The 24,736-nt window shown below is 42.0% G+C and overlaps 1 protein-coding gene across 2 annotated transcripts in view; it reads right to left on the bottom strand.

The window, feature by feature from the left end:
• Etv6 (ETS variant transcription factor 6) overlaps positions 1–24,736 on the bottom strand; it is a 130,310-nt gene that overhangs the window by 46,689 nt on the left and 58,885 nt on the right. For both annotated transcript variants that reach the window (XM_015498269.2, XM_048787195.1), the window contains exon 2: positions 2,515–2,679. In XM_015498269.2, the coding sequence (XP_015353755.2) occupies positions 2,515–2,679 (165 nt within the window). The remainder of the gene's footprint in view (positions 1–2,514; positions 2,680–24,736) is intronic.

Here is a 24,736-nt window from a genome sequence, read left to right as displayed (position 1 = left end):
AGAAACCAGTCATGTATATACTCTGTGTGTGCATGGGTGTGAGGGGCCATGAAGCAGAGAATACTCTGGGATAAAAGAGGAATGGCACCTAACCCAGATTGTGAGGGAATAAGATTCTAGGGAAATAGGGTTGTGAGTCAAGTTAAACTTTTCAGGAAAAGTCACACAACTTGAAACGTGAGAAGGGAATCAAACAAGTGAGAGGAGGGATGATGAGTGATAGTGCACAGTTTCAAATGGAGGATGTAGCATGTACCACCTTATCTTTGAACTCTTCTTCCTGCAAAATTGCCCATACCACCTCCTCCTCAACATCCTTCCTTATTTCCCTCTTGTTAACCTTTCCAAGTTTTCAAAGTTCATCTCCATTGCCATACCCTTGAGCTTCATTTAATAATCTAGCTGGAACTCCATACCACTGTTGCAGAGTTGCTCAGTAAGCACTCACGGAGGGAATTTCTACTGCTACCACCTATCTGTGGTCTGTAGTACCTTGTGTCTGGTTTAGGGCGCTGGCCTTAGCTGGCCTTCTTGTCTCCTGCCTCTTCTATGTATTAAGTGGACTTCTTCTTCCTCTTTTTTAACCATCCCTCAAATCTATGAGATGAATCCCCTCCAATTACCTCTGCTTACTCAATTCCACCTACCTTTCATGTTCTAGACCAACTCCATTTCTTCTCTCATGTGACCCATCCCTATCTGCTCTCTCCCTTTTCCAGCTGTCTTTGGTCTTTAGGGTCAATGCAATTCTGCCTCTCTAACTGGACACTAACTTCCTTGGGAGCAGGGCCATCTTCCACATGGCTCACCCCAGCAAAGACTTGACAGAGTGGCAAGGAGCCACTGACTGGTTTCACATATCTTTATTCATAGCTTTGAGCAGAGAGAACCAAGAAAACTGAGAGGTCACTGGGGAGAAAAACAGACCCACAATAAAGATGAGCATGTGAGCTACGATGCAGGGGAAATTTATAGGGTCTTGGGAGGAAGGCTTGCCCAGGGTCAAATCCAGTCAGACACACCACTGCATTTTTCTTTTTTTTTTTTTTTTTGCATTTGTTTTACGCAAGCGGCTTCACTGGAACACTAAAGAGTTAGGGGTTTTTGCCTTCAAATATATAACTTTGCCTCTTTGAGCATGACACTACTGAGTTTCCACTGGAACAGAAAAGGGAAGTATTTTGCAACAAACTCAAAGGAACTACTTAGGATAGTTTTAGTTACATATATGGTTGTTTTATAGTTTTTCTTGTTCTGAGATCACCCTCCAAAAATCAATGATTTGAGACAAAATGTTCCTAGTATGTTTGAGTCCCTGATTAAACTTTAAAAATTACCTGTTTCAGAGATATAAACTTTCAAGTTTCAATAACATCTATACTTGGGGAAACTTCCTCTTTAGCATTTCTTCATACAAACGGTCTGCAGCAATTGGGAAAAGGAGGAGATGGTATTCTACTTTAAAGCTTTATCTCACCCCACCAAAATGGGAGATGTTTCCTGACGACAGTTAGTTTATTAATTTCTGGCAGGCCTCCTGGGTTAAATAGGATTGAATTTACTTAGAGGCTATGCCACAGCCTCATGCAGGATCTTTGCCCTTTGCCAAAGAATAAGGCAAGTCACATGGAAGTCGGGTCTGTAAGGAAACTCAAAAGGATGAGGACCTTCTGTGCTTCATAACTGACCCCTCAAGAGAATAAACCCGAGATGAAAGTTCCCCTTTGTTATATGCAGTTTCAAGACAACTATCTTTTCCATATCCATAAAGTGGGAAAAATAAAGTTGAGAAGCAAATCTGAAGTGTTACATTAGCAACATATTTTGCAGGTGCAAATGCTTGTTATTCAATTAAACCTTCTAATGTCATTCTAGGAGTTCATATTGTGACAAATCTTCCTAGTTAGATAGTCTCTAGGAAACTCTACTTTTATTTTTCAGGATTTCTACAAGTCTTACTTCAAAAAACGTGCGGACTCCACGGTAAATCACTCAAGGCCCTTTGAGTTATTGCTAAACTTGCCCTGGCTACTGGTAGCTTCACATTTCCCAGCCCTTACCTCCAGTTCCCTCATTCCTATTTCCTTCCTGTCATCTGGCCTCAGCAATGTCCATGTCCCTTCCTTTCTTGTTGTTAAACGAACAGTTCACAACCTATACTCTCTCTCAGCCATCTCTTAAAAGTCTTCAGAATCAGGAGCCAGGTAGACAGATGCAAGGGCAGGAATGGCATTTTCTTCTTTGTCTGGTGGCACAACTAGATCCCTTAATTTCCAATGTCTGTAGGTCATAAGTGGGTTACCTCTCCAAACCTCAAGTCTCCCCTTGATCTGGAAACTTCTCCCCTAAAACTGGCTTAAGTCAGTGGAATCTTCCTTTTACAAAAGTGTTACTGTCATCTGCCTGTGATGACCGACTGTGGAGGTTCTACAGGTTGGAAGAGTGGTGGCAAAGACCAACCACTGACTTACAGATTTTCCACATGGAGCCCATATGAAGAGTCCAGACTCTCACCTGAATGAGGAGATCGATAGCGGAAGTCCTCTTTGGTCAGCAGCAGGAGCGCCTTGCCATTCATTTCGAATGTGTTGCTGTCAATTGGCCTTAAAGAAAACTCATTTTCAGCCCACTTGAGCCACTGGGCTACGTCATCCCTGCTCCAGTAGATTGGCTGCAAGCCTGTTGGAGAGAGAGCAGGGCAGAGAAAAGAGGTCTTATCAGTTGGACAGTTGGTATAAGGAATAAAGATCTCTGAAGAGTTAAAAAAAAAACGAGTCTCCATGTCTCAAGAGCCCCGTTGCTAGATTCCAAGTCCCAGGTTAAAACTCAGGCTTCCTAAGTGCTGTCAGATTATCTTTTTTCTTGCTTTCTTTTTTTTTTTTTAAGAGGAAACCTTGGCCCTCCCTTTTCAAGTGTCTGAGGGATGGTAAGTCTTAAAACCCTGCCCCAGGGTCTGTATTAATTCCAGCCTAAAGTAGCCCAGGGGCACAGATTTAAGACAAACTTCAGCTAGGCTTTGGAGGGGATCTTAGAATCAGAGCTGATCTGACTATAGCCCAGTGCCCTTTTGAAGTGAGAAAGTTTCAAAGTTGGCCTTGACCTTCCAGAGCTGCCAAATAATGAAGTGTTCCCTGAAAACTCTTCCAGGAAGAGAGACTTACTCAGCCCCTGGAAAACCATCAGGCTAGCCTCTGGGAATAAGAGGGCAAGGTAAGGATGAAAGATCTTTAGCCTTTTTATTGGACTTGCTGATGTCAGAGCTTCCTGGGGAGGTCCTTCTGAGAAGGATCAGAAGAGGATGGTGGGAGGTCTGGAGTCGAGGCCCAGGGTGGCTCAGGTTGGGTCTCTGGGAGCCTGGCTGGGAGTCCTATATTTTTATATTGGTCTGCTGCTGTGGGAAACCTTTGATATATCATTCAAGTGATTAGGACAATGGTTCCCAAAGTTTGAACTAAAGAACCTCTTAGGGTTCCCAAGACTTTTGCTGGATATCTATGTAGTACCAAGTTTTTTCTTAATAATATTAAGAGATTCTTTGCCTCTTTTTCTCTTTTTTCCTGACCAGATAGTGGAATGCTTTAGTGGCTACATGACAAGTGATAGTGCAACAGATTGAATGCAGAAGACTTGAGAATTTAGTTATCTTCTATAAAGTGAGGTATTAAATAGACTTGTAAAATTGTCTAATGCTGCTACTTTTTGCACTGATTTTCTTTTGTTTTAGAAAACATTTTTTAAAAATATATATTTATATGAATGTACACTTGGCTTACTCTTTTTCAATGTTAATAAGTATTTTTAAAATTCTGTTTTAGTTTATAATATGGCAAATAGAGATAAGATATAATCCACATGAGCAAAAGTTCTTGGGAAGTCTTCAAAAAATTTTTAAGAATTAAAAGTAATCCTGACAGCAAGAATTTAAGAACCACTGGGTCAGAAGAGGCTAGAAGCTCAACAGAGCTTCAGTCTCTAAAATCACATGTTATGACTCAGTAGTTCAAATAGAGAACAATGGAATCAATGTTGGCTAAGAGAAGCTTCAGTCTCTCAGTGTAAGTTACTTAAACTTCCTAAGGAGACTCCCTGAGTGTGTCATAAAAGTATCCTTCAGTTAGATCTTGGAAAGAATCACCTTTTACCCTGAAACAGGTATGACAATGAACTGTGTAGTCTACTTAATGGGCTGCTGGAGTGGGGAACAAATGGCTGAGATTCCTTGGAGAATATCCAGGGTCTGGGCACGATGTTGGCTCCAAGTAGCTCCTCCCTGGAATATCCTTTTGAAGAAAGGTAGTTGGCTTCCTCTGACTCTATGGAAGTCCACTTAAAGCCAGCCATCTTGTAAGGCAGCAATAAAACACTATTGGGCATCAAAATCATTAGAGCCAGGCATTTAATTAAGAGTTTTTCTTTTTTCTTTCTTTTTTTTTTTTAAGGGGAGTTATTTTTTTTCACATGGAAAAAAACCAAGTAGCATTATAGAATAATGAGTAGTATATGATTGTTTCATGACCATTAGTTTAAAACATGGCCACTAAAGGATTCAAAGTTTAGGTTTTGACTATTGGCTGAGCTAGAAAGCAATGCCTGTTAAAATGGTCCAGGATATAGGAGGCACCCCGCTCTTTACAGTGACCTCGAAAATCCCTATGGGGAATTATAGTGAGGTGGTAGCTGCTCAGCAAAGTCTCAATTTTTGAGCCAGTGAAAACCTTCACATTTCCTACAGTCCATGGTGTCCCCTCTGAATGGGACCAGCACAGTGATTAGCTGTTACAGATGTCTACCTTTCTGTCCTTCACACAAGGAGCAGGAATACAGTGGCCATTATGGGACAAGTGACAAGTCCAGTCAAGCTTGGCCTACGAAAGCCCCTGGTGGAGAGAGGGCCAGAGAGTACAGGATGCTCAGGCCAAGCAGGGAAAGCACGGGGCAGCTTGTGGGAAGTGCCGGTGCCAAAGCAGATACAGAACTGAATCTTGCACGGGAGGGGAAATGAAAGCAAAATGCTGAAGTTTCTGCGGAGGACACGCTGAGATGGAGGGAGGTGAGGAGAAGTGGGCGGGGGGATGCAAGTAGTAATTTGAGGTTCTTTATATTCTATGGAAGAAAATACTCATGAGTAATCTTTTCCCTAAATACAAGAAGAGTCACACACTGCAAAGGGTGCTGCTGGTTAAGAACAACTGTTTCTCTTCTCACTTCCCATTAATTGCTCCCACAGCCCAGTCCTTGAGGCAACCAGGACCCCAGCCAGGTGGGAACCCCTCACTAGGAATCCACCTGAGGCTCAAGGGACCCAGAAAGTGACAGAGAATACTTTGCAATCCAAGCAGTTTTACAAAAGTGACCCTGATGGAGAAATCTACCTGCTCGAGGCCACTCAATAAATGGATCAGTCAACTGCTCTTCCATTAGCATAAGAGAGAAGGTGGACAGCTCACTGATCTCAAAAGAGGTCTGCTACACTTTAGGTGTTGGAAGTCAAGTCCCCAAGCGATTTCCTTTTTAATTCCACAGAATAAAAAGGTTTGGTATAAGATGTGCTTTGCAATTCTAATGGAGGAAAAAGAAGCCATTCCCTCAAACCTATCCTTTTGTGTGTTAAAGCTTCTGAGTGGAACAGAGAATAGGACCTGGAGGCAACTCTGGTCTAACTGAAACCATTTAATTGACTAAACAGTCATTTATTAAGCACTTTTATACACCTTGCACTGTTGCAATCACTTTATAAATATTAGTTCATTTAATTGAATGTGCATATAACCCTTAAGATAGGGGCTAAGATTAGGAAACTGAAGCTCAGTACATTTAAGGGATTTGCTCAAGGTTGTACGGCCCTAGGAACAAGATGAGCTCCGATTCCAACCCAGGCAGTCTGATCCCAGGGTCTACATTCTGGTCCATCACTCTACGTGTACATACACATTTCCCTTCCAGATTCAGAATTGAGACTGGTTTTCAACACCTCTTAGGATTCAAAAAAGACTGAAACTGACTCCTACCTATTCAAGATTGAGATCCTTGGAGGCGTTCTCAAGCTACCAAGAGAACAGAAATATAACGAAAAAAAAAATCTTTAGATCCTCAGAGAAATAGATATATAAATGGGAAGAGGAGGGAGGTATGGATGAGACTCTGCTTTTAATGCCTCCAGAAACAAAGCACTACTTTCTGGGCTGCTTGTTCACTGCACTCAACTGCTCACAGCACTCAACTGCTTGGACTCTTCACATGACATCACAGCTGCCGACAGGACAGAGGCTGCCTGAGCAAGGTGAGAGGCGAACAAGTATAACTTGTTGTACAGTTGTCTCCTGAAACCTTGACTCAACACAGTGAAGGAACATAGGTGTTAATGATTATTAGCTGGGGAGCCCGAGACAGACACTGTATTGTTCTGCACCTATATACTACTTCCTGTGCACATAACAAACCCAGTGAAAGCGATTTACTAAAACCAGCATGTTTAATGCCAACTAATTTTCAGAGACTATTTGAGAAGAATTTTGCACAGAGGAAATGAATTGCTATGATTAAGAAAATCATGCCTAATTCCACTGCACTTTTTTCCCAGGGGGAGTCGAGTCAAGTTCATGGTATCATACCTTATGATACACCCAGGCTCTTAAACTTTCTTGATATCTTTAATTCCATGTTCAAAGTGGACAGCCACATTCATCAGGGCAATCTTACCCTCATTTCAGTCTTTGAGTTATGCTTATACTAAAGATGGAGAGTGTGCTGGGAGTCAGAAGCCTGGATTTTATTCCCAGATCAGCCACTGATTAACACGTGATTCTTGGGACTGAAGATGTGGCTCAAGCGGTAGTGCGCTCGCCCCGCATGCGTGCGGCCCAGGTTCGATCCTCAGCACCACATACAAACAAAGATGTTGTGTCAGCCGAAGACTTAGAAAAAAACATTAAAAAATTCTCTCTCTCTCTCTCTCTAAACAAAAAAAAAAGAAAAAAGAAATTAAAAATAACAACAACATGTGATTCTGGGCAGGCTGCTCAGTTTCTCCCTGGCTCAGGGGCTTCATCTGTAAAATGATGGACTGAGAATATGAGAGCTCTATTCCCTTCAGGGATTAGAACAGTCAGTATGCTCCTATTTTGTTTGAATCTTAAAAACCAAAGACTACAAACTGCCAGGTCCTTAATTTTTCTACAAAATTACTCCATGTTCATGATCATGACCCTGAGATTTTGTAACTTCCTGAAGGATCTTCTGAGTCACGGCAAACAGATTAGTGTTTAAGAGCGTCTTATATTTTCATTCTTGGAAAAATTTGTAAGCCAGCCATAGCAGTGATCAACACAGCAGTTTACATCTTTGGAGTTGATGAGATGCTTCCCCATGTTATCACCTCATGTAACTCCTGCAAAGTAGGTTAGATTCTCGTGTCAATAGAATGGATGAAGTAATGGAGTCAGTAGATGTGGTTTGAGCAATAGGCAGTTCAAAGTTCTTTCATTATAGTAGCCACTTAGCAAAATCATCCTTCATCCCAAACTTTATGCATAAACAGGAATTTGCTCTAGATTCTATGGGTAGGAGGGCAGAATTACAAAGTGAGAGAGACAGGAGATGATCGGAGATTGTCCAAACCCTATTCCATTTTAATGATTAGGAAATTGAAGCCTGGAAAAGTTGATGAACTTGCCCCCAGGTACCCTGACTCTTTCCAACATCCTATGTTCTCTCAAAACCTGACTTGATGACACACAATTCTGTAACCCTTGACACAGTGAGGACAGCTATCACTTCCTTGCTTAGTCATCCTACCTTTGGATTGAGCATAAGGTCCAAACACAACCTTTGCATTAGAGTTTTTAGACCCTTGTCAACCTGCACATCTCCTGTGAGGATGCTGTTGGGCAGACATTCCTACACAAACTACAGGAATAATGTAGGTTGCACCTTTCCTTTTCTAAATAATATAGTTCTATCAATAACAGTCAGCAATTATTGCACACTGACACTGAATCTAGTCATGACAATGATTATTGTTCTCTTACAGATGAGAAAACTGTAGCATGTGTAAACTGAAGTGGTGGTGCTGGGACAATAGGCCCTCTGGCGCTAACTCTAAACATCCACCATATGACCTCTCAAGTAGCCTAACAGTAACAGCAAGCACAAGAGCTTTCTGTGTGCCACACTACTTTCATAACTCATTAATTCCCACACTAACCCTGTAAGGCAGGAAGTATCACTATCCATGTTTTCAAAGGAGAAAACTGGAGCTCAGAGAAGTTAAGTGACTTTGCCAAAGTTCAACAGCCAGGAAATGGAAGACCCAACATTTGAGCCCAGGTGGTCAGACCCAAAGTCCATATCATTAATTACCTCTGTCTAAGCTTATTTACATTTTGGCAGGACAGAAAGCTCAATTCATAAACTCAGAAAAAAAAAAAAGAAAAGAAAGAAAAGACAAAAAGGAAAATGTTTCACAGCAGTTAAGACTGCAGGCACTGAGCATCACATGAAATTTCTATTTCTCAGCGGTGTGATCTATACAAGTCACTTAACCTCTTTATGTCTGACTTGCTTCAACAGAAAAATAGGGAAAACTTTCAACATATGAATTAAGTGCCATTGAATACTGATGACATGCTTATCAAATTTTTAGATGACATAAAGCCAGTATAAAGTGAAATCCTATAAATAATAATGATGATATAAAAGATCTGCCCATATCTCCTATAAAGCAAGCATTTAATACATATCGGCTACTGCTTTTCTTCTATTGTTATTACTGTGACCATGTTTCTCTCACCCTGAGTTGTACTTGTATACCTGGTACTTGGAGCCCAACTGTATTGTACTGTCATGTGAAACTAATTAAAACAAATAAAAAAATAAAAAAAAAAAGAATTGAAAACTTCACAAAAGCTTAAAATTATGCTTGATAACCAATACTGCAGGATTCTTATCTTCTTAGCAATGATCTTGGTACCCAAATGATTACCCATTAATTAACTCAATTGCAACTCATTAATAAGATTAAAAAAAAAAGAATGCACGTTAATCAACATTAGACCTCATCATTCCAGTTTCCTGCAGTATCTCCAGATTTGAATCTCTTTCTAGGATCATCTCTACTCTGCAGCTTTGATAAGCATCTGCCACCTGAACGGGTCACTGACAAAGTGCTGATCTGGGGACACTCCGAAGACACCCAAGCCACCTCCTTCCAAATGGATACTGATCAAATGATTGGCTCCCTCGGGGTAGGGTCCTTCTCTTATCAATCTACCTAAGTAGTCTGGTAATTGGACTATGGTTCCCAATATTATTAATAAAACATTTAGAAATTAAACAAAATGCTTTCCTGGTCTCCAGAAATACAACATAAGTATAAAATTTATAGCAACCTTACTGAAGAAGATGAGGATGGAGAGCAGGAGCAGGTGTCTGACTCCAGAGTGATACATTTTCCCTAAGTGCTTGAAACCCAAAGGTTTGAAAATCTGCGCTGAACTTCACCTGGAAATGCTATATCAGGTCAGTTGTTTTACTCTTTCCAGTCTCCCCACCCCCACATACTTTCTATTTCTGGTACCCTTTTCTAATCCTAACACCAGGGAACAATGGCTCATCTTTTTTGCAATTACCTCTTCCATTTTCTGCTCCCTTAAGGGTCACTGTCAAGGGTGACTTTCACCCCTGTGAGTTCTCTGGCCAGGAATCACATATGTCTGGGCTAACAGCTTCAAAGTTACTTAAAAGAACTTGGATTTGAATCCACCCGTCTTGGGCTTCAATTCCTTTGTGTCAGTGTGTGCACTACCTGTTTCAGTCTTGTTGGTGGAAGACAGGGAAGAAAAAGTTGGACAGTTCTGCTTTCCCTTTGCATATGTTAAAGTTACCCCATCTGACCCAATCAGAAGGCGATACCATGCTTCTTCTTATCCTGCCCATCACTCATGGTTCTCCTAAGCGCCTCTCATAGTTTTCAGCTCACTTAGTTTTAACATTCTAGATCTAAGAAATTCGCCTTTATATTTTTCTTTTCAGTAACTTGTTTTTTTTTCACTCATTATATACATCTTTTTAAAAATCCAAGCTCATTAGACTGGTACAAAACAGTGGGAAGATAAATTGGCATGATCTTTCTGGCAAACGACTGAGTGATATTTTAAGAGCCCAGTGAATGTTAACTTCTGAGAATCTACCTTAAAGAAATAACTTTGTATACAGAAAAATCTTTCATGCACAAAGATGTTCATTGTTATTTTTAATATCAAGGGTTATTTTTAATAGTGGAAAACTGAGAACATACATCAGGGAATAGTTAAGTAAACTATTAACAACATCTATAATAAAAAGTATGCAACCAATAACATAACCTTTATAAAGAGTACATATTCATATTGAAAACCAAAATAGTTGTGTGTACTCATGTGATCAAGCTAAAGTCATGCACAGAACCACATTATAATAAAACATAAAAATGTTAACAGCAACTGTCACTCAATAGTAAAATTATAGGTGATACTTATGATTTTTTCTCTTAATTTCCTTATTTTCTATATAAAGCATGCATTGTTTTTATATTTTAAAAAACTCTAGTTAAAAACAACTCATCATATTCTTTCGTTATCTTCCCCTTCTCATTCCAACAAGTCATATGCAGTTGATGAGTCCGAGTTTCATTTTACAGGGTGGTAAGCTGTGATGTAGCATTTCAGGTCATGGGATCATAGGAACTTCTCTACACTTTTAAAATTTGCTATCTTTAAGTTAAACAAACAAACAAACAAACAAAAAAAAAACAACACTTGGTCATGTCTTTCATTTCCCTTCCCTAATTAATTCTGTTTTCATTTTTACCAAAAGTCCTCATCATTTCTACTTTGTTAACCAATTCATCATTTGTCAGTCTTGAGTCCAAATTAGCAGTGCCCCTCACTGCCTCTTCTACATCCTAAGAGATAAAATTGCTAATCTTTTTTCCTCCTACATTTTTTGTTGGTGCATTATAGTTGTACATACTGATGGGATCTGTCGCACATGCACACAGCATAACAATATAAAGTTGCTAATCTTTAGGCACAGATATTAAGAATTAAAATGTGTGTGCATATAGCTGAAGGGGGTTTCTCAGTGATTGCTCATGGGGCTAGGCATACAATGGTCCTCCAGTAATGCTAGACTATACAGTCTAAGATCCCCATTATTAGGTGACCCACCTCCGGGCTAGTTCTGCAGCCTGCAACTGCCACCCTTATCCTTTCATCATTTAATCCTGCTGTGGCTTGAACAGTCAGGACACTTTAGATCTGTGTGGTTCAAAACATTACCAAATGCTTCCATACCCATGTCATCTCAGCAAATCCTCTGTGAAGGAGCTAAAGCCGGCACAAAGACATTTACAGAAGAATCTGAAGCTCAGAGAGGTTGAGGGACTTGCCCAAGGTTACAATGAGTCTAGGACCAAAATTCCAGCTCCACCTTATCTGTATCAGTCCAGTGAATTTCCTCTGGGTCAAAGGAAATAATGATATAAAAGCCCCTTGCACTCTCAAATGCACTGTAAAAATATAAAGGATTAGGAATAATGAATGATAAACTTGACTTCTCAGGCCTAGTTTAGCTGTAGATCCTGAATACAGTGCCCAGAGAGCATTTTCTGACCTGCACAGAGGGGCTGCAGCAGGCAGGGTTTACCAGCATTCTTCCCCTCCAAAAGGAAACCAAGTATCTTCTGAGTCTTGGAGCTGCTTCCAGAGGACGCATCTCAAAGAGCTCCAGCAGCTCATCCTCTAGGCCTGTCTCTAACCTTGGATGTGCTCTTTGATCAAAACTGCTTTCTGTACGCAAATTCTGTCACTAGGGAATTGGAAGCTCCAAACCCTTCCTATTTTTGTCCTCAAGGTTACCATGAATCTCAGCACTCAGTTTCTAAGTGGAGGCTGGAAGGTTCTCCTCATGTCAAATACCCAAGAACAGGGATTCTTTATGCTCATGTTTAGATCCAAAATCATATACAATTCCCTTGAATTATTTTTTTCTTAACTTCATTTTGCAGATTTTTCTGACTTAGCCTCAAAGGGGTTTGGGCAGAAAACCTGTTGACAGATCAGGTGTGCTTTTTAGATCAAAAAACTGGCCCATGGCTTGCAACTGACCCTCACAAACATGACTTTGGAGGCTGCTTCTCATTTCCACTTTTGGACAGCAAGCCTGATGTGGGAAGAGACATATAAAAATGGGGCCAAGAATAGTTTTCACCTTCTCAGGCAAATTTAAGTATGAAATGCAATAGTCCTTATAAAGACTAGCACCATACCAGATATGTGGTAGTGCTGTGCATTTTGGGGGGTCAGGAAGAGAGCACAGCCTAGAGAGCAGACTAGTTATACCTTGCCATGTATCTCAGGAGACCCAACTACTTTCTACAGCTCACTGGAATGTCAAAAGCTGGAGCAAGGTTTCTTGTCAACTGTGTGAAGCTCTCCCAGAGCTTTGAGGCCTATGCAGCACTTGAAGAAGAGGCTGGCATCATCAGGGTCCAGACTAGGAAAATGGGTGAAGGGGAGACATGAATAATGATATGTAGTAGGTGAGAGGGTGGAAGAACAAGGGCTGAGCAGAAGCCCACCCAGAGCCCAGACAAGAGGGAAACAAGTGAAGTATTTGCCTTAGGTGTAACATTTAAGGGGCACTTTAACAACCTCAGCATTAAGATAAATATTAAGCAATTAAGATAAATAATAACAGTTTAATGAAACAGTCAGCCCTATGTAATCTATGGGTTCCACATCCATGGATTCAAACAACTGTGGATTGAAAATATTTTTTAAAAACTGCATCTGCCTATGCAGATATTTTTCTTTATTCTCTAAATAATACAGAATACCCAGGATTTATATAGCCTTTACATTGTATTAGTTGTTGACAGGAATCAAGAGATGTTTAAAAAGGATATGGGAGGATGCATGTAGGTTATATGCAAATACTATGCCACCTTGGATTTGGGTATCTGCAGGGGTCCTGGAAGCAATCCTCTGCAGACACCAAGGGTTGATTATATTTTAAAAATTAAAGCTAATGCAAAAATTCATGAAGAACTAAGCATCAACAATTTAATTGAAGTCATACTGAAAAGAGAAATGATGGGGGAGGGTAAAGTGTTAATGGAAAGGGGGAATAGATTAGAGCAATACCTCTCAACTTTTGGAGGCAAATAATCCCTTTGAGAGTTCAGGGAAGAAACTAACCCTCTTTTAAAATGCATAGGCACAGGCTCAGAAATATCTGTCTGCAATTTCAACATTTACGGACCACCTCAAGTTTATGCATGGATCATTGGAGAATCAGTTTAGCATTTTTCAGTATCATGTATGCAAATGAGTAAAAGCATGTGCCTGTGACACAGTGCAAAAACAAGTTAGATTTAAGAAGAGAAATATATACACATATCTCTCCCAATATCTATGGGGAAAAAAACAGAAGAGGGAGGCAGACAGGAAAGGTGTTCTCTTTTTACTCTGAAATGGGAGGAACATGAAATTATAAAAGCTACTTTGGGTGTCACTGGAAAGTACACCTGATCTTAAATGGGAGGATGCCCCTTCCTTGGGTATATTAGAAACCATCGATAACATACTGAAAGTTTTTATTCATACCAGTAGAGATTCATCACTGCAAATTATCTTCATCTATGAAGAGCGAGGCGATATAGGTACACAAGGAGAGAGAATATTGGAAGAGGTGCTTCTAAAGCAAAGAGGCAAAAGGGGCAGAGTTTCCCATATTGCAGTGCAAAAAGTTACCAAATTTATGCCCACAAGAAGGTCAATTTTAAGAAAGAAAAAAAATAAAGAATAAAAATAAATATTAAGAGTCGGAGCCAGGCATGGTAGTGCATCCCTATAATCCTAGCAGCTCGGGAGGCTGAGACAGGAGGATCATGACTTCAAAGTCAGCTTCAGCAACAGCGAGGCACTAAGCAACTCAGTGAGACCCTGTCTCTAAAAAAAAAAAAAAAAAAAAAAAAAAAAATAGAGCTGGGATGTGGTTCGGTGATTGAGTGCCCCTGAGTTCAATCACCAGTACTTCCTCCAACCAAAAAAAAAAAAGAGTTGGATGTTCCTCAAACAGATTTAGTGAGCAATCAAAACCGCTAGTGAAATGCCGGTGTGAGGGTGATTTTGAACTCTCAGTGGAAATGGACAGGGTACAGAAGACACAAAGATCCTCTTGGATGTGCATGATTCACAGAACACGGATGAAGTACTAAGGGCTTCTGAACAAAAGAGAATGAATATCCTTTCTTTCTCCTCTTGCTCTTTTAAGCCACACACAGATGATCTCTTGTGCCCACCACAGCCACAGTCTACAGAACATTTCTCTGCAAAGTGTAACAAGAGTAAAACTCATTCTCATTCTGGACGGGGACCAGCTCAGCCCAATTGCTGGTATGGGAGAGGCTGTCCTTTGTGTGGTTCAGCTGCTCCTGTCCCCTTCCCTCCTGGGCTTCCCTTTATTCTTAGCAAATGTGAAAAAGCAAGCTGCCTTTTCTCAGGACGGAGACAATCCCCTGCTATCACTGAACACCAGAGGTGAATGGGAGGTGAGGGAGGTCTGGGAAGGCAGTGGAAGATTGAAGAAGGATGCGAAGTGTTTAACTTTTACAACACTAACTCCAGAAAATATATATTAGGGCCCCAAAGACAGATTGAACCAGGGGTGTACAGCAACTTAAAACACTTCCACAGCAATGCTTTTCTTGAAATGTCTCCTTTTAAGGAGAATTCCACTCCATGCCTCCTTCCTCTCCTCTCCACTGACTCTTGGGAGAGGAACTCCAAGTGTCTCCAGGGCCCTGCTGGTGGCCTCTGGGTGTTGAGTCAAGTCTCCTCTGAGAGGCCATCTGAGCTGACGCTGAATCAGCATCCAAGGGGCAGAATGACAGCACAGGCAGGATGAAATCATTTTAACAGCGATGCTGACGCCTCATGAAACAAAACAAAACAAAACAAACAAAAAAAAAATCAAACTTGGACAAGCAACTGCTATTTAAAGATGATTGTGTTGTATTTGCATGCATGTGCATGTGTGTGCATGCACGCCACACGCGCGCGCCTATCTTCTGTTCCTCACCCCCTCCATCCTTCTTTATTCACTGGGAAATGTCTTCTGTAAATTTGTCCATAAAACATTCTGTTACTAGTTCCAGAGTTGTAAAGGTTACTGATACCCTGGTTGCAGGAGTAGTCCCTTGGAGTCAGGAAAATAAAAAAAAAAAAAAATACAACACAACACAAATTCTGTCACTGCTTCAGGCCAGATCAGTGGTCACAAGGACACCTGAAAGCTCTCTTACTCCATTATTTTATCTAAATTTTACATTATTCAAACTGTGGATGAAGCATGACAAATCCTACGGAAGAGAAAGCTGGTAAAGGGGAAAACTTGAAGTCAGTGTGATCCGTTCCTATTTGGCTTTCATAGGCAGTCTGGGAAGAAGCCAGGTGGCCCTTCAGTGTCAAGGATGGATCCTCAGCTGGCAGGGGACCCTGACAGCCAGGACACATAATGGCACAAGATGCCAAAGAAAGGAGTCCTGGACTTACTCTCACCCAAAGGTGCTTAGGGCTTACAATTGTTCAAAGGTCCTTTTCATTCTACACCAGACAAGAGGTATAAGTTATGATATGGAGTTTGAGTTCTGGAAAGAGACCTCTGTTTTTTTTCTTTTTAAATTTTGAGTTGGGAACCTGAGAAAACTGGGAAGAGAATGAGCGGCACATGGCTGATGGTGCAAGCAATGTTCACTCACATAGTGTAAAAACACTTTCCCTGGGCTGGGGTTGTGGTTCAGTGGCAGAGCGCTTGCTTCGCACATGTGAGGCACTGGGTTCAATCCCCAGCATCACATAAAAATGAATAAACAAAATGAAGATATTGCATCCACCTATAACTTAAAAAATATATTAAAAAAAAACCCCAAAACAAAAAACATTTTCCCAAGGCCAGCAGAGCTCTTGCTCAGGTGAGGTCTCCAGCAGATTTGCAGGCTGACCATCTATTCTCCTACTGCTTATCAAAGCATGCTGGCCACTTTCATTTCTTAGCAAGAACTATGGACTTGATGGGACTATTAAAAGTCTCCTTTAGCCAACTTTTTTATAAAATAGAGTCCAAATTCAAATTTGAATCCTGTTTGTATTACCTACTAGCTTAATAACTACAAAGGGTTGAATGGTGGGCCACCTCCCCCCCACCAAAAAAAAATGATATGCCCATATCCTAATCCCTGGAACCTGTCACTGTGACCTTATTTGAGAAAGGGTCTTTGCAGATGTAACTTAATCAAGGATGTTGAGATGAGATCATTCTGGATTCTGCAGGTGGGCCCTAAATTCAATGACAAGTGTCCTTATAAGGAAACAGAGGAGAGAGAGAGAGCAGAGGAGATGGCCATGTGCAGACAGAGCCCAGACTGGAGTTACACAGACAAGAGCTTGCTTTGGTTTTCTGCTACGGAGAATCCTATCATCCGCAATAGGGTGAAATTCCTTTGCCTTTAATACGTGTTACTTTCTCTTGAATTGTTTATATTTCTTTATTAAAAATGTTTGTCTTCACCTTTTGTTTCTCTTTAAAACCTACCTTTTAAAACAGATCCACTTTATATTCTTACTAGTTTCTTCTTCATTTCTGACATATTTTTTTCTTTTATTAAGCCTTTCCTAAGTTCTGCCATTTCATATCGAGGTTTTTTTCTAATTCTAATTTAACATTGTCTCCCCCTCCCGTGTTTTAGATCATTTTCTTAATTTCTTCTAGCAAATTTAGAGGTGAGTGACCATTTTGATTGTTCCAAAGACATGTGGTTTGGGCATGCAGGGATGCTCTTCTGCTTCGTACTCTCTTCCTTCTAACTTATAAAAACTGTGTATGGGATTTGACCTCACTACTTTCCTATTACTCATTTTTCATGTGGCATTTGTTTTCCTTGAAATTTTAGGAAATGGCATGTTTCCAACTTAACCTGGCTCTCTCTTCAATTTTTTTTATCACGTAGTGATAAAAATATATGGTGGCTGGCTTTCTGAAATCTTTCCCATCTGTTTTCTTCTGGGGAGCTTTCTCCCAAGTTTCTGTTGTACCTATCCTGCTCCGTTTGCTTCCACTCCCAGTAGTTTCTTCATAGCACAGGGCTGTCTTGGGAGGTGGACACAGCTGGTTAGGTGCCCAGAACTACACCCTGCAGGTCCCCCACTCTGCTGCTGGAAAGAGCAAAATTACAGGACTACTGCTTTTCACCATTCCTCCACGTTTCCACTGAATACCTCTCAGCTATTTGGGTTTTCTGTTCGAAGGTCCATTGAAAACTGCACTGCATCTTGGGGTTATACTTTTACCTAGTTTTGTTTATAAGTATTGCCCAAGGGCTTTTGTTTTGTTATCGAGCTACTGTGCTCTTATGTGAAGCCTCTGAGAATTATGCTATTGTCTGTGCTGTCTTTCCAGACTCTGTCCCAGAATATTTCATATTTCAAAGGACAGCATGCCTCCAGTGTCTTATAAAAAAAAAGAGCACCAATCTTCTGTGTCTCTTGGTGAACCGCTGCTGTGTATTGTGACAGCAAGTAAAAGAAATGTGATAATTAATCTCAGGGGTCTCTGGACACAGTAAATGGGGTCACGGCCCAAAGTGCAGGAACCACTACATTCAGGAAGCACAGAGCTCATCCAGAGGGAACATAATGAGAATCAAATGGCTGCGAGGCCCAGGGGGGCCTGGGAGTCAAGGGTGGGAATGCATGGCTTCTCACATTTGAAGAACTAAGGAATGATTTCAGTGAAGATAAACTTTCCCAATGGAGGGAATTTCTGGTGGAGTTTAAAACAACAGCAATAAAGGCACACAACCTTTTGCTATCTTTCATGTCAGAAATATAAAATTTTTAAAAATTCACAAAAACTTGAGTTTAGTCTGTTGGCTGGACACTTCAGGCCCCCCCTAGATCATGGTGAGGACCTCCCTAGGTGAGTCCCGGGCTCAGTGACAGACGGCACTGTCAAAGAAATATAGAGTTTTAGTCACTGACTTCCACACACGAGCCTTTGGAGGAGCCTGTCAGCTGCTCCTCTCAGAAAGAACCCACAAAACCAGTGAGGTGTGCATTGCCGGGGGCCCTGCAGGTGCAACTGGCCTTGTTCTCGGGCTCCAACCTGCCTTTGCACTTTTAACCGCCTCCTTTCTCCATCAGGGTTTTGCCCGTCTGGAAGACCCAATGCATTCCCAACCTGCCAGTAGCACCAGGGGATGCTGTCGTGGACTGATAATTTTTAAAAACAGCTTTTTTAATGCGGCCCTTGGAAACTTTGCAAGGAATATATCGATTTGAAACACTCAAGCTGAATTATGGAGCTTTGGCAATGGGAAATAAATCTTTCCCATTCTCCATGCCCGTTGCCAAGCGCAGCTTCCAGGAAGCAATGGCTGTCCTTTCTGGAAATGAAGCAAAACTCAAATATTCTATCCCTCTCCCCTGACTCCCTCCATCCCCCTTCACTGCAATTCACTGACAAAAGCACTTTACATTCATTGCTCATTTGCCTGAATAGGCATTGGAATTAGTAATGCCCAAATTAGTAATGCCTGGCTGCGGCGGCTTCCTAAATAATGAGGCCTGATGGTTTTGGCAGGCCCGGAGGCCTGGGGAAAGCAAGCACGCAGCACGTCATTAGGTTAAACACTCTTCCGGTTTTATAATCAAAATTTCCCCTACAGACCTGGATGTGCAAAAGTAGAAAGAACATGCTTACTGATGCTGGAGATTAACAAGACCAGGAGTCAGCGCTGGGGTTGGAAGGTGGGGACAGTGTTCGGGAAAGGGGATTCATGCTGGAGTGTTCTAATGCACACGGCAGGATTAGCACACAAACTTCCTGACATCTGCTGTTTCTTTCATTTAAATCTGGGTGATCATCTCACCTGGCACTGTTCCAGGGGAATTCCCGTCATTACCATCAAAACACAGTGTAGTCTAACTGTGCAGAGTGCTCATCTGTCCATCCCTCGGCTCACTCACCCAGGTGCCTGTCCATCTAATGTAGAAGGCACCCACTGTGCATGGCATCTCCTATTAGGGACAGGGACTGTCAAGGGGATGACACCTGGATTTATGGTCTGATAAGGAAGCAAGGAATGTAAAGAGAGGCTTCCCATTAGGGCACTGGTACACAACCGGGGAAGACTGAAGGATTGGGTGAGAGCTTCCCAGACAGGGAGCACAGCAGATGCAAAGGCATGCACGCATGAAACAGCACTACCAGTCTGGGAAACTCTGAGTCATTCAGCAGGACTAGAACATGAGATGCATGCAAGTGTGTGTTTAAATGGGGATGGGGTGGAGGCGACAGAGCCTCTCTCCATTTTGATGCTTAATAGGCATGTTAGACTTGATCACTCCCAAACTGACCTTCAGACAGTGCTCATCCACATCTGCTACTCTGTCTTTCCTGTCTCAAGAATGCCAGCTCCATTCTTTCGATTGCCAAGGCCCTGCACCTGGAGATCATCCTCGTCTGCTCTTTCTTTCACATTCCCTTCCAATCCACCAGGAAATGCTGTGGACGCTCCCTTTCAAATATGTCCAGATCTGACTGCTTTCGTCACATCTGTAGCTGCCTCAACTAGTGAGTCCCAGACACCATCCACTCTCTCCCAGTCCCTAACTGGTCTCCCAGCTTCTACCACTGCTTCCTGATTGTCTATCATCAACACACCTGTCACAGTGATCCCCTTAAAACATGTCCCTCTTCTGCTCAAAATCCCCCAGTGGCCTCTCATCTCAGAGTCCATGCCGAAGTCCTTAAGGTGATCTTTTGAGCTCAACATGATCTGACCCCCTCTCTGAATTACTTCCCCTATCCTGTTCCAGCCACACTGACCTCTGAGCTGTTCCTCAAGCATGCCAGGCACATTCCTACCCCAGGGCCTTTGTCTTTCAGCTGCAGCATTCCCTTCCTAGATAGCCTCCCTTCTTAAGTCTTCCCTGGATATTCCACTCTAGAATCACAAATCTCTGTTCTCTGACTCCTCCTTATCTTCTCATGTATATTTTTCCTTAGCATTTACCCCTAATCTATCTGTTCTACTACATACCTTGTTTCTTACTCATTTTATTCATTAGAATGTGAATAAATCTTTGTTTTGATTTCTGCTGTAGCTTCAAATGCCTCAAGCAGTCTCTGGCACATTCTAGATCCTTGATGAGTATTTCTGAATGAATAAGAAGCTATGCCACGCAGAGGAGACAGTGTAGTATAGCGATTAGGAGGGTGGCCCTGGAGTCAGGTGACTGGAGTTTGAATCTAGGCTCCCTCACTTAGTAGCTTTCTGTGCCTCAGTTTCCAACTGTAAAACTTGAGATAGTAACAGAACCTTCATCAGGAAACAGAGCATTAAACATGTTGGGTTATATGTAAAGCCCTCAGAACAGTACCTGGCATAGATTGAGCACTTGATGAATGCTGGCTGTTATTAAGAAGGGCCTGTCTGCTGTACTGAGTTTAGACTGTATCCTAAGGCTACATGGAGTCATTGAAGGATTTTAAACAAAGGAGTAACATAATCAGATATTGTTTCCAAGGATCGTTCCAGCTGCAGAATGGAGAATGAATCAGATCAGGGTAAGACTGGTACGAGAAGACTGGTCAGAGGCTATTGCAGAAATGGAGATGACAGATATTGTTAACTTGAACAAAAGCAGAAGGAATGGAGAAAGGATGGGTTCATGATATTATGGGGGTAGAATTGATGGAACCTGGAGATTAATTCAATGTGGAGGAAGCAATGACAAAATCCAGGCTTCTGATTCCTACAACTAGATGGATGGTGGTGCCTATCCACCCTGGTCCACAGGGGCCCGGAGAGGCTAAGATATAGTATGTTTTGTTGAATATGAGGTGACTGTGGGATATCTAGGTAAAGAAGCCCAGCAGGCAGTTGATTGGTGTATCTGGTAGTTAAGAGAAAGATCTAGGGATACAGGTTTAAAAAAATAATTTGCTCATTGCCATGATACTGATGGTTGCTGAAGCAACAAGGGATATACACAGGCTTCAACAGAAAAACATTTAAGAAGCAAGCAATTTTAAAAAGGTGTGCTCTTGAAGGGTGATGGGACAGCAGGAGAAAAGAGAGTGTGGGAGTGACCATCTTGTGAGCCAAGACAGAGTGAGCTACAGGCAGTGGTCAGACAGAGAGTCAGGGCATGTCCCACAAATGTAGCATCTAGAGACTGCAGCCACAGCAGAGGGGCAGCAGGGGTTGAGGAATTAATGGTTAAGCAAACGAGGATTATGTGTGGATAATTCTTTCCAAAACTTGGCTATGAAGAGCTGGTGTGTCGGGGAAGACTGATGTAAAATCCAGGCAGGTTTCTTTCAAGATGAAGGCGAACTGCATGCAAATGGTAAAGAGGCTGACTATAGAGGAGACAGAGCTTGGGAAAGAACCCCTGTATCCTGGGTTGGGAAGCCCTCTTTCATTATGATAGGAGGGAGTGATAAGGTTGGGAATCAATGCAGATAAGCAGGAGGTAAGAAGCATGAAGAGTGCAGGCTGACCCCTGTGAAAGAGGAGGCTAGGACATGCAGAAGAATGGGTAGGACTGTAGGCCAGACCACATGGTGCCCATCTGTAATAACTGCAGGGAGTGGGCTGACAAGAGGCACCCTACAGCTATACAAACAGTGTATCAGTTAGCTTTTTGTTACTGTGATGAAATACTTGAGAAAAAAAATAACTTAAAGGAGGAAAGGTGTATCCTGGCTCATCGCTTCAGAGGTTTCTGTCTACTGTCACTTGGCCCCATTGCTGGGACCTGTGGTGAGGCAGAACATCATGGTGATGAGTACATGGCGAAGCAAAATGGCTCACCTCATGGCAGGAGGAAGCAAAGGGAGAGACAGGAAGGGGTCAGGGTCTCAATATCCCCCTTAAAGGCACACCCCCAATAACTTCCTCCCACCACACCCACCTCTATAGGTTCCACCACTTCCTAACAGTACCACAGAGTGGGGACCAAGACTTCGACACATAACCTTTGGGGATATTTAAGATCCAAACCATGATAAACAGTGTAGAGGGCCCAGATGAGGGAAGCATTTCCGCTTTTCTATGGAAGCACAGATTTTAGGTTCTGAGATACCAAGCTCCATATTTTAATTGGTATGAAACCAAAACTGTAGCAAATATTCAGTGAGAACATACACTATTCCTTGAGAAATCATCCTTAAGAACTATTCCTACTACTCCTTTGATTAAGTGCATTATGGCTCCCCACCAAAGGAACATTCTGGCCCATCGAGGCACTTTTCCAGAACTTCCACCCAACCCTTCCCCACAGCTGTCCTGATCGGCATTCCTCAGTGTGCCTCTGCTCTCAGACATGCTCCCTCTGGCAGACATACGCTTCTTCTCCACCTTTGCCTTTGAAACTCACCTTTTCCTTAAGACCTTCCTGAAGTCACTCCTTCCAGGAAACCTAAAAAAAGTATTCTTGTCTTTTTGCTTCTGCAGCACTTTGAACATGTGTACAGAATTTCTAGACACTATTGAAGTTATCAGTGCATATGTACTTTTCCCTAGAAGGCAATAAGCTCCAAATGCAAGCCTATCTGTGTCCCCAGGGAACCCAGCATGGTAAGGGTTCATGCACTTGAGATGGCACAGGAGCTGGCCAGGCCTAAGTGTTCTGTTGGTGGCAACAGCAAAAAGACTTTGACAGATAATAATGATTTGTGCATTAAAACTAAAAGCACCCTACAGGGTCATGATTCTGACTAGAAAACTATATTATTAGTTGGGTAGACATAGAGATCGTCAGTGGAAATCAGTCCTTAGATTTGTAATACAAAGCCAGTGTGGGAGACATTTTTTACCCCCTTCCAGTTAATTGATTTATTTATTGGCTCTTCTTCCTCCTACATTTTCCTTGTTTGGAATCAGAGAGACATTTTTCTTTCTGATATGCTTTATCACTAATTCCTATTTTTTGAGCTTCCACATTACAATACATCAGATGTTGTAAGGGCATCAAGCAAACAGGATCTCTAATGCCTCCAGAGAATAAGAAATGAAAGAATACTAACTTCTAGCAAGACTATAATTGAGATTCTATCATATACCCAGTGCTCTGAAGATGCTATTTCATCTTCATAACAACAGAAAGACAGATATTACTGACTCCCTTTTCCAGATGAGAAAATGTAGATACAGTCAAACTTGTGAAGGTCCCAAGTCCAGGAAATGGCGGAACCAGGACTTGCAGTCCAGCTTGTCTGACTCCAAAATTCAGGTTCCCTACCATGTCACAGCACCTCACAGATGTTCCTTAAGGTTGGACAGCAACATCCCCACTGCCATCCTGAGGATGGAATGGCATGTGTTATCCCTGGCTGGGGACTTTGGACATCTGAATTCTAAGTAGGATGTGAGTCCACTGAAGTGATGGAAAGAAGTTGGTGTCTGGTTAGTTTCCATTTGCCATAGGGAAATATCAAAGGAAAAGCAGGAAACCATTTAATTTGAGTGACTTTAATTCTAAGAAATTGTCAGCTGCAGCGTGGGCCCTTCACCAGCTCCCACCCCTTCTAACTCAGCTCTCTGCCATGTGGCACACCCTACCCTTTAGCACAGATGGAGACATGGCTGACTGCAGGTGCACAGCGGGAGGAGCCAGGGCTTCTGAGTTAATGCTCAGTAGTCTCTGCATGTCTTGAGATCTCTCTTCTATGCAATAAAAACTGAGAGGGTCAGGTAGCTGGGAACCAAGTAGGAAATAGCAATCTTTTAAAAATGTAAGGTGGATCACGTTGCTCCTTTTCTTCCAGAAGCCCCCCAAGGCCTCTTAAGCTCCTGCCTCAATTCCCACACTGCCTTCTGGTAGATACACTTACCCGGACTGGCTCACAGTTCTTAGAGGCACCGCATTCTCTGGCCTTTGCTCGTGTTATACCCTCTGCCCAGGATGGGACGCTTCTATTTTCTATCAGATGAACCATGCATACTTCAAAACGTGACTATTCCTTAAAAGTCACCTTCTTTGTGAAGTCTTTAATAACCTATACCCAGGAAAGATTAGACCTACCATCCTCGGAGATGTTGAAAAGCAGAGAAAAGAATATTAAAAAGTAAAAACTGTAATGAAACTGCCTTTTGCATCATTTTTGAGTTTCTCACCCTTCAACAATTGCAGCATCCTGTCCTCTGCCCTGTCAAATGAATTTATTTGTTGTGTTGGTTGCCAAATATCCCCCAGCCTAAGTCGGGTTGGACAGCCACACAGAGCTCTTCTCCTGGATGTCCTTCTCTGAACAAATCTTGAGAAATGGCTGGTGACACTTCACAGTTTGTAAAGTGCTTCCATACACATTATCTCATTTGGTCTTCCCAACAGCCAGGTGAGGCAGCCGTGTGGACAGGATTGTTCTTATTACAGCTGAGCAACCTAAAGAGAAGGAGGCTAAGGGGCTAGATGGAAGTTGCCCAACTAGTTAGAGGCAGGTTCAGGATTAGAACTGAGAAGTTTTCTAGCTCTCAGTTTGGGGATCATTGAATACATTAAATTCCCCAAGCAAAGGTGGCATTATGAGTTAGTGTCCTTTAGGAGGACTGTTCATGTGTATCCAACCATTTAAAACCAAGCCCTGGGGACTGGTCACCTTAAAATATGATCCTATACCTTATTATATA

The sequence above is a fragment of the Marmota marmota genome, unplaced genomic scaffold (genome assembly GCF_001458135.2).
Source record: "Marmota marmota marmota unplaced genomic scaffold, marMar, whole genome shotgun sequence".
NCBI lineage: Eukaryota > Metazoa > Chordata > Mammalia > Rodentia > Sciuridae > Marmota > Marmota marmota.
The sequence above is the reverse complement of the archived record's forward strand: the minus strand, read 5'-3'. Positions and strand labels throughout refer to the sequence as shown.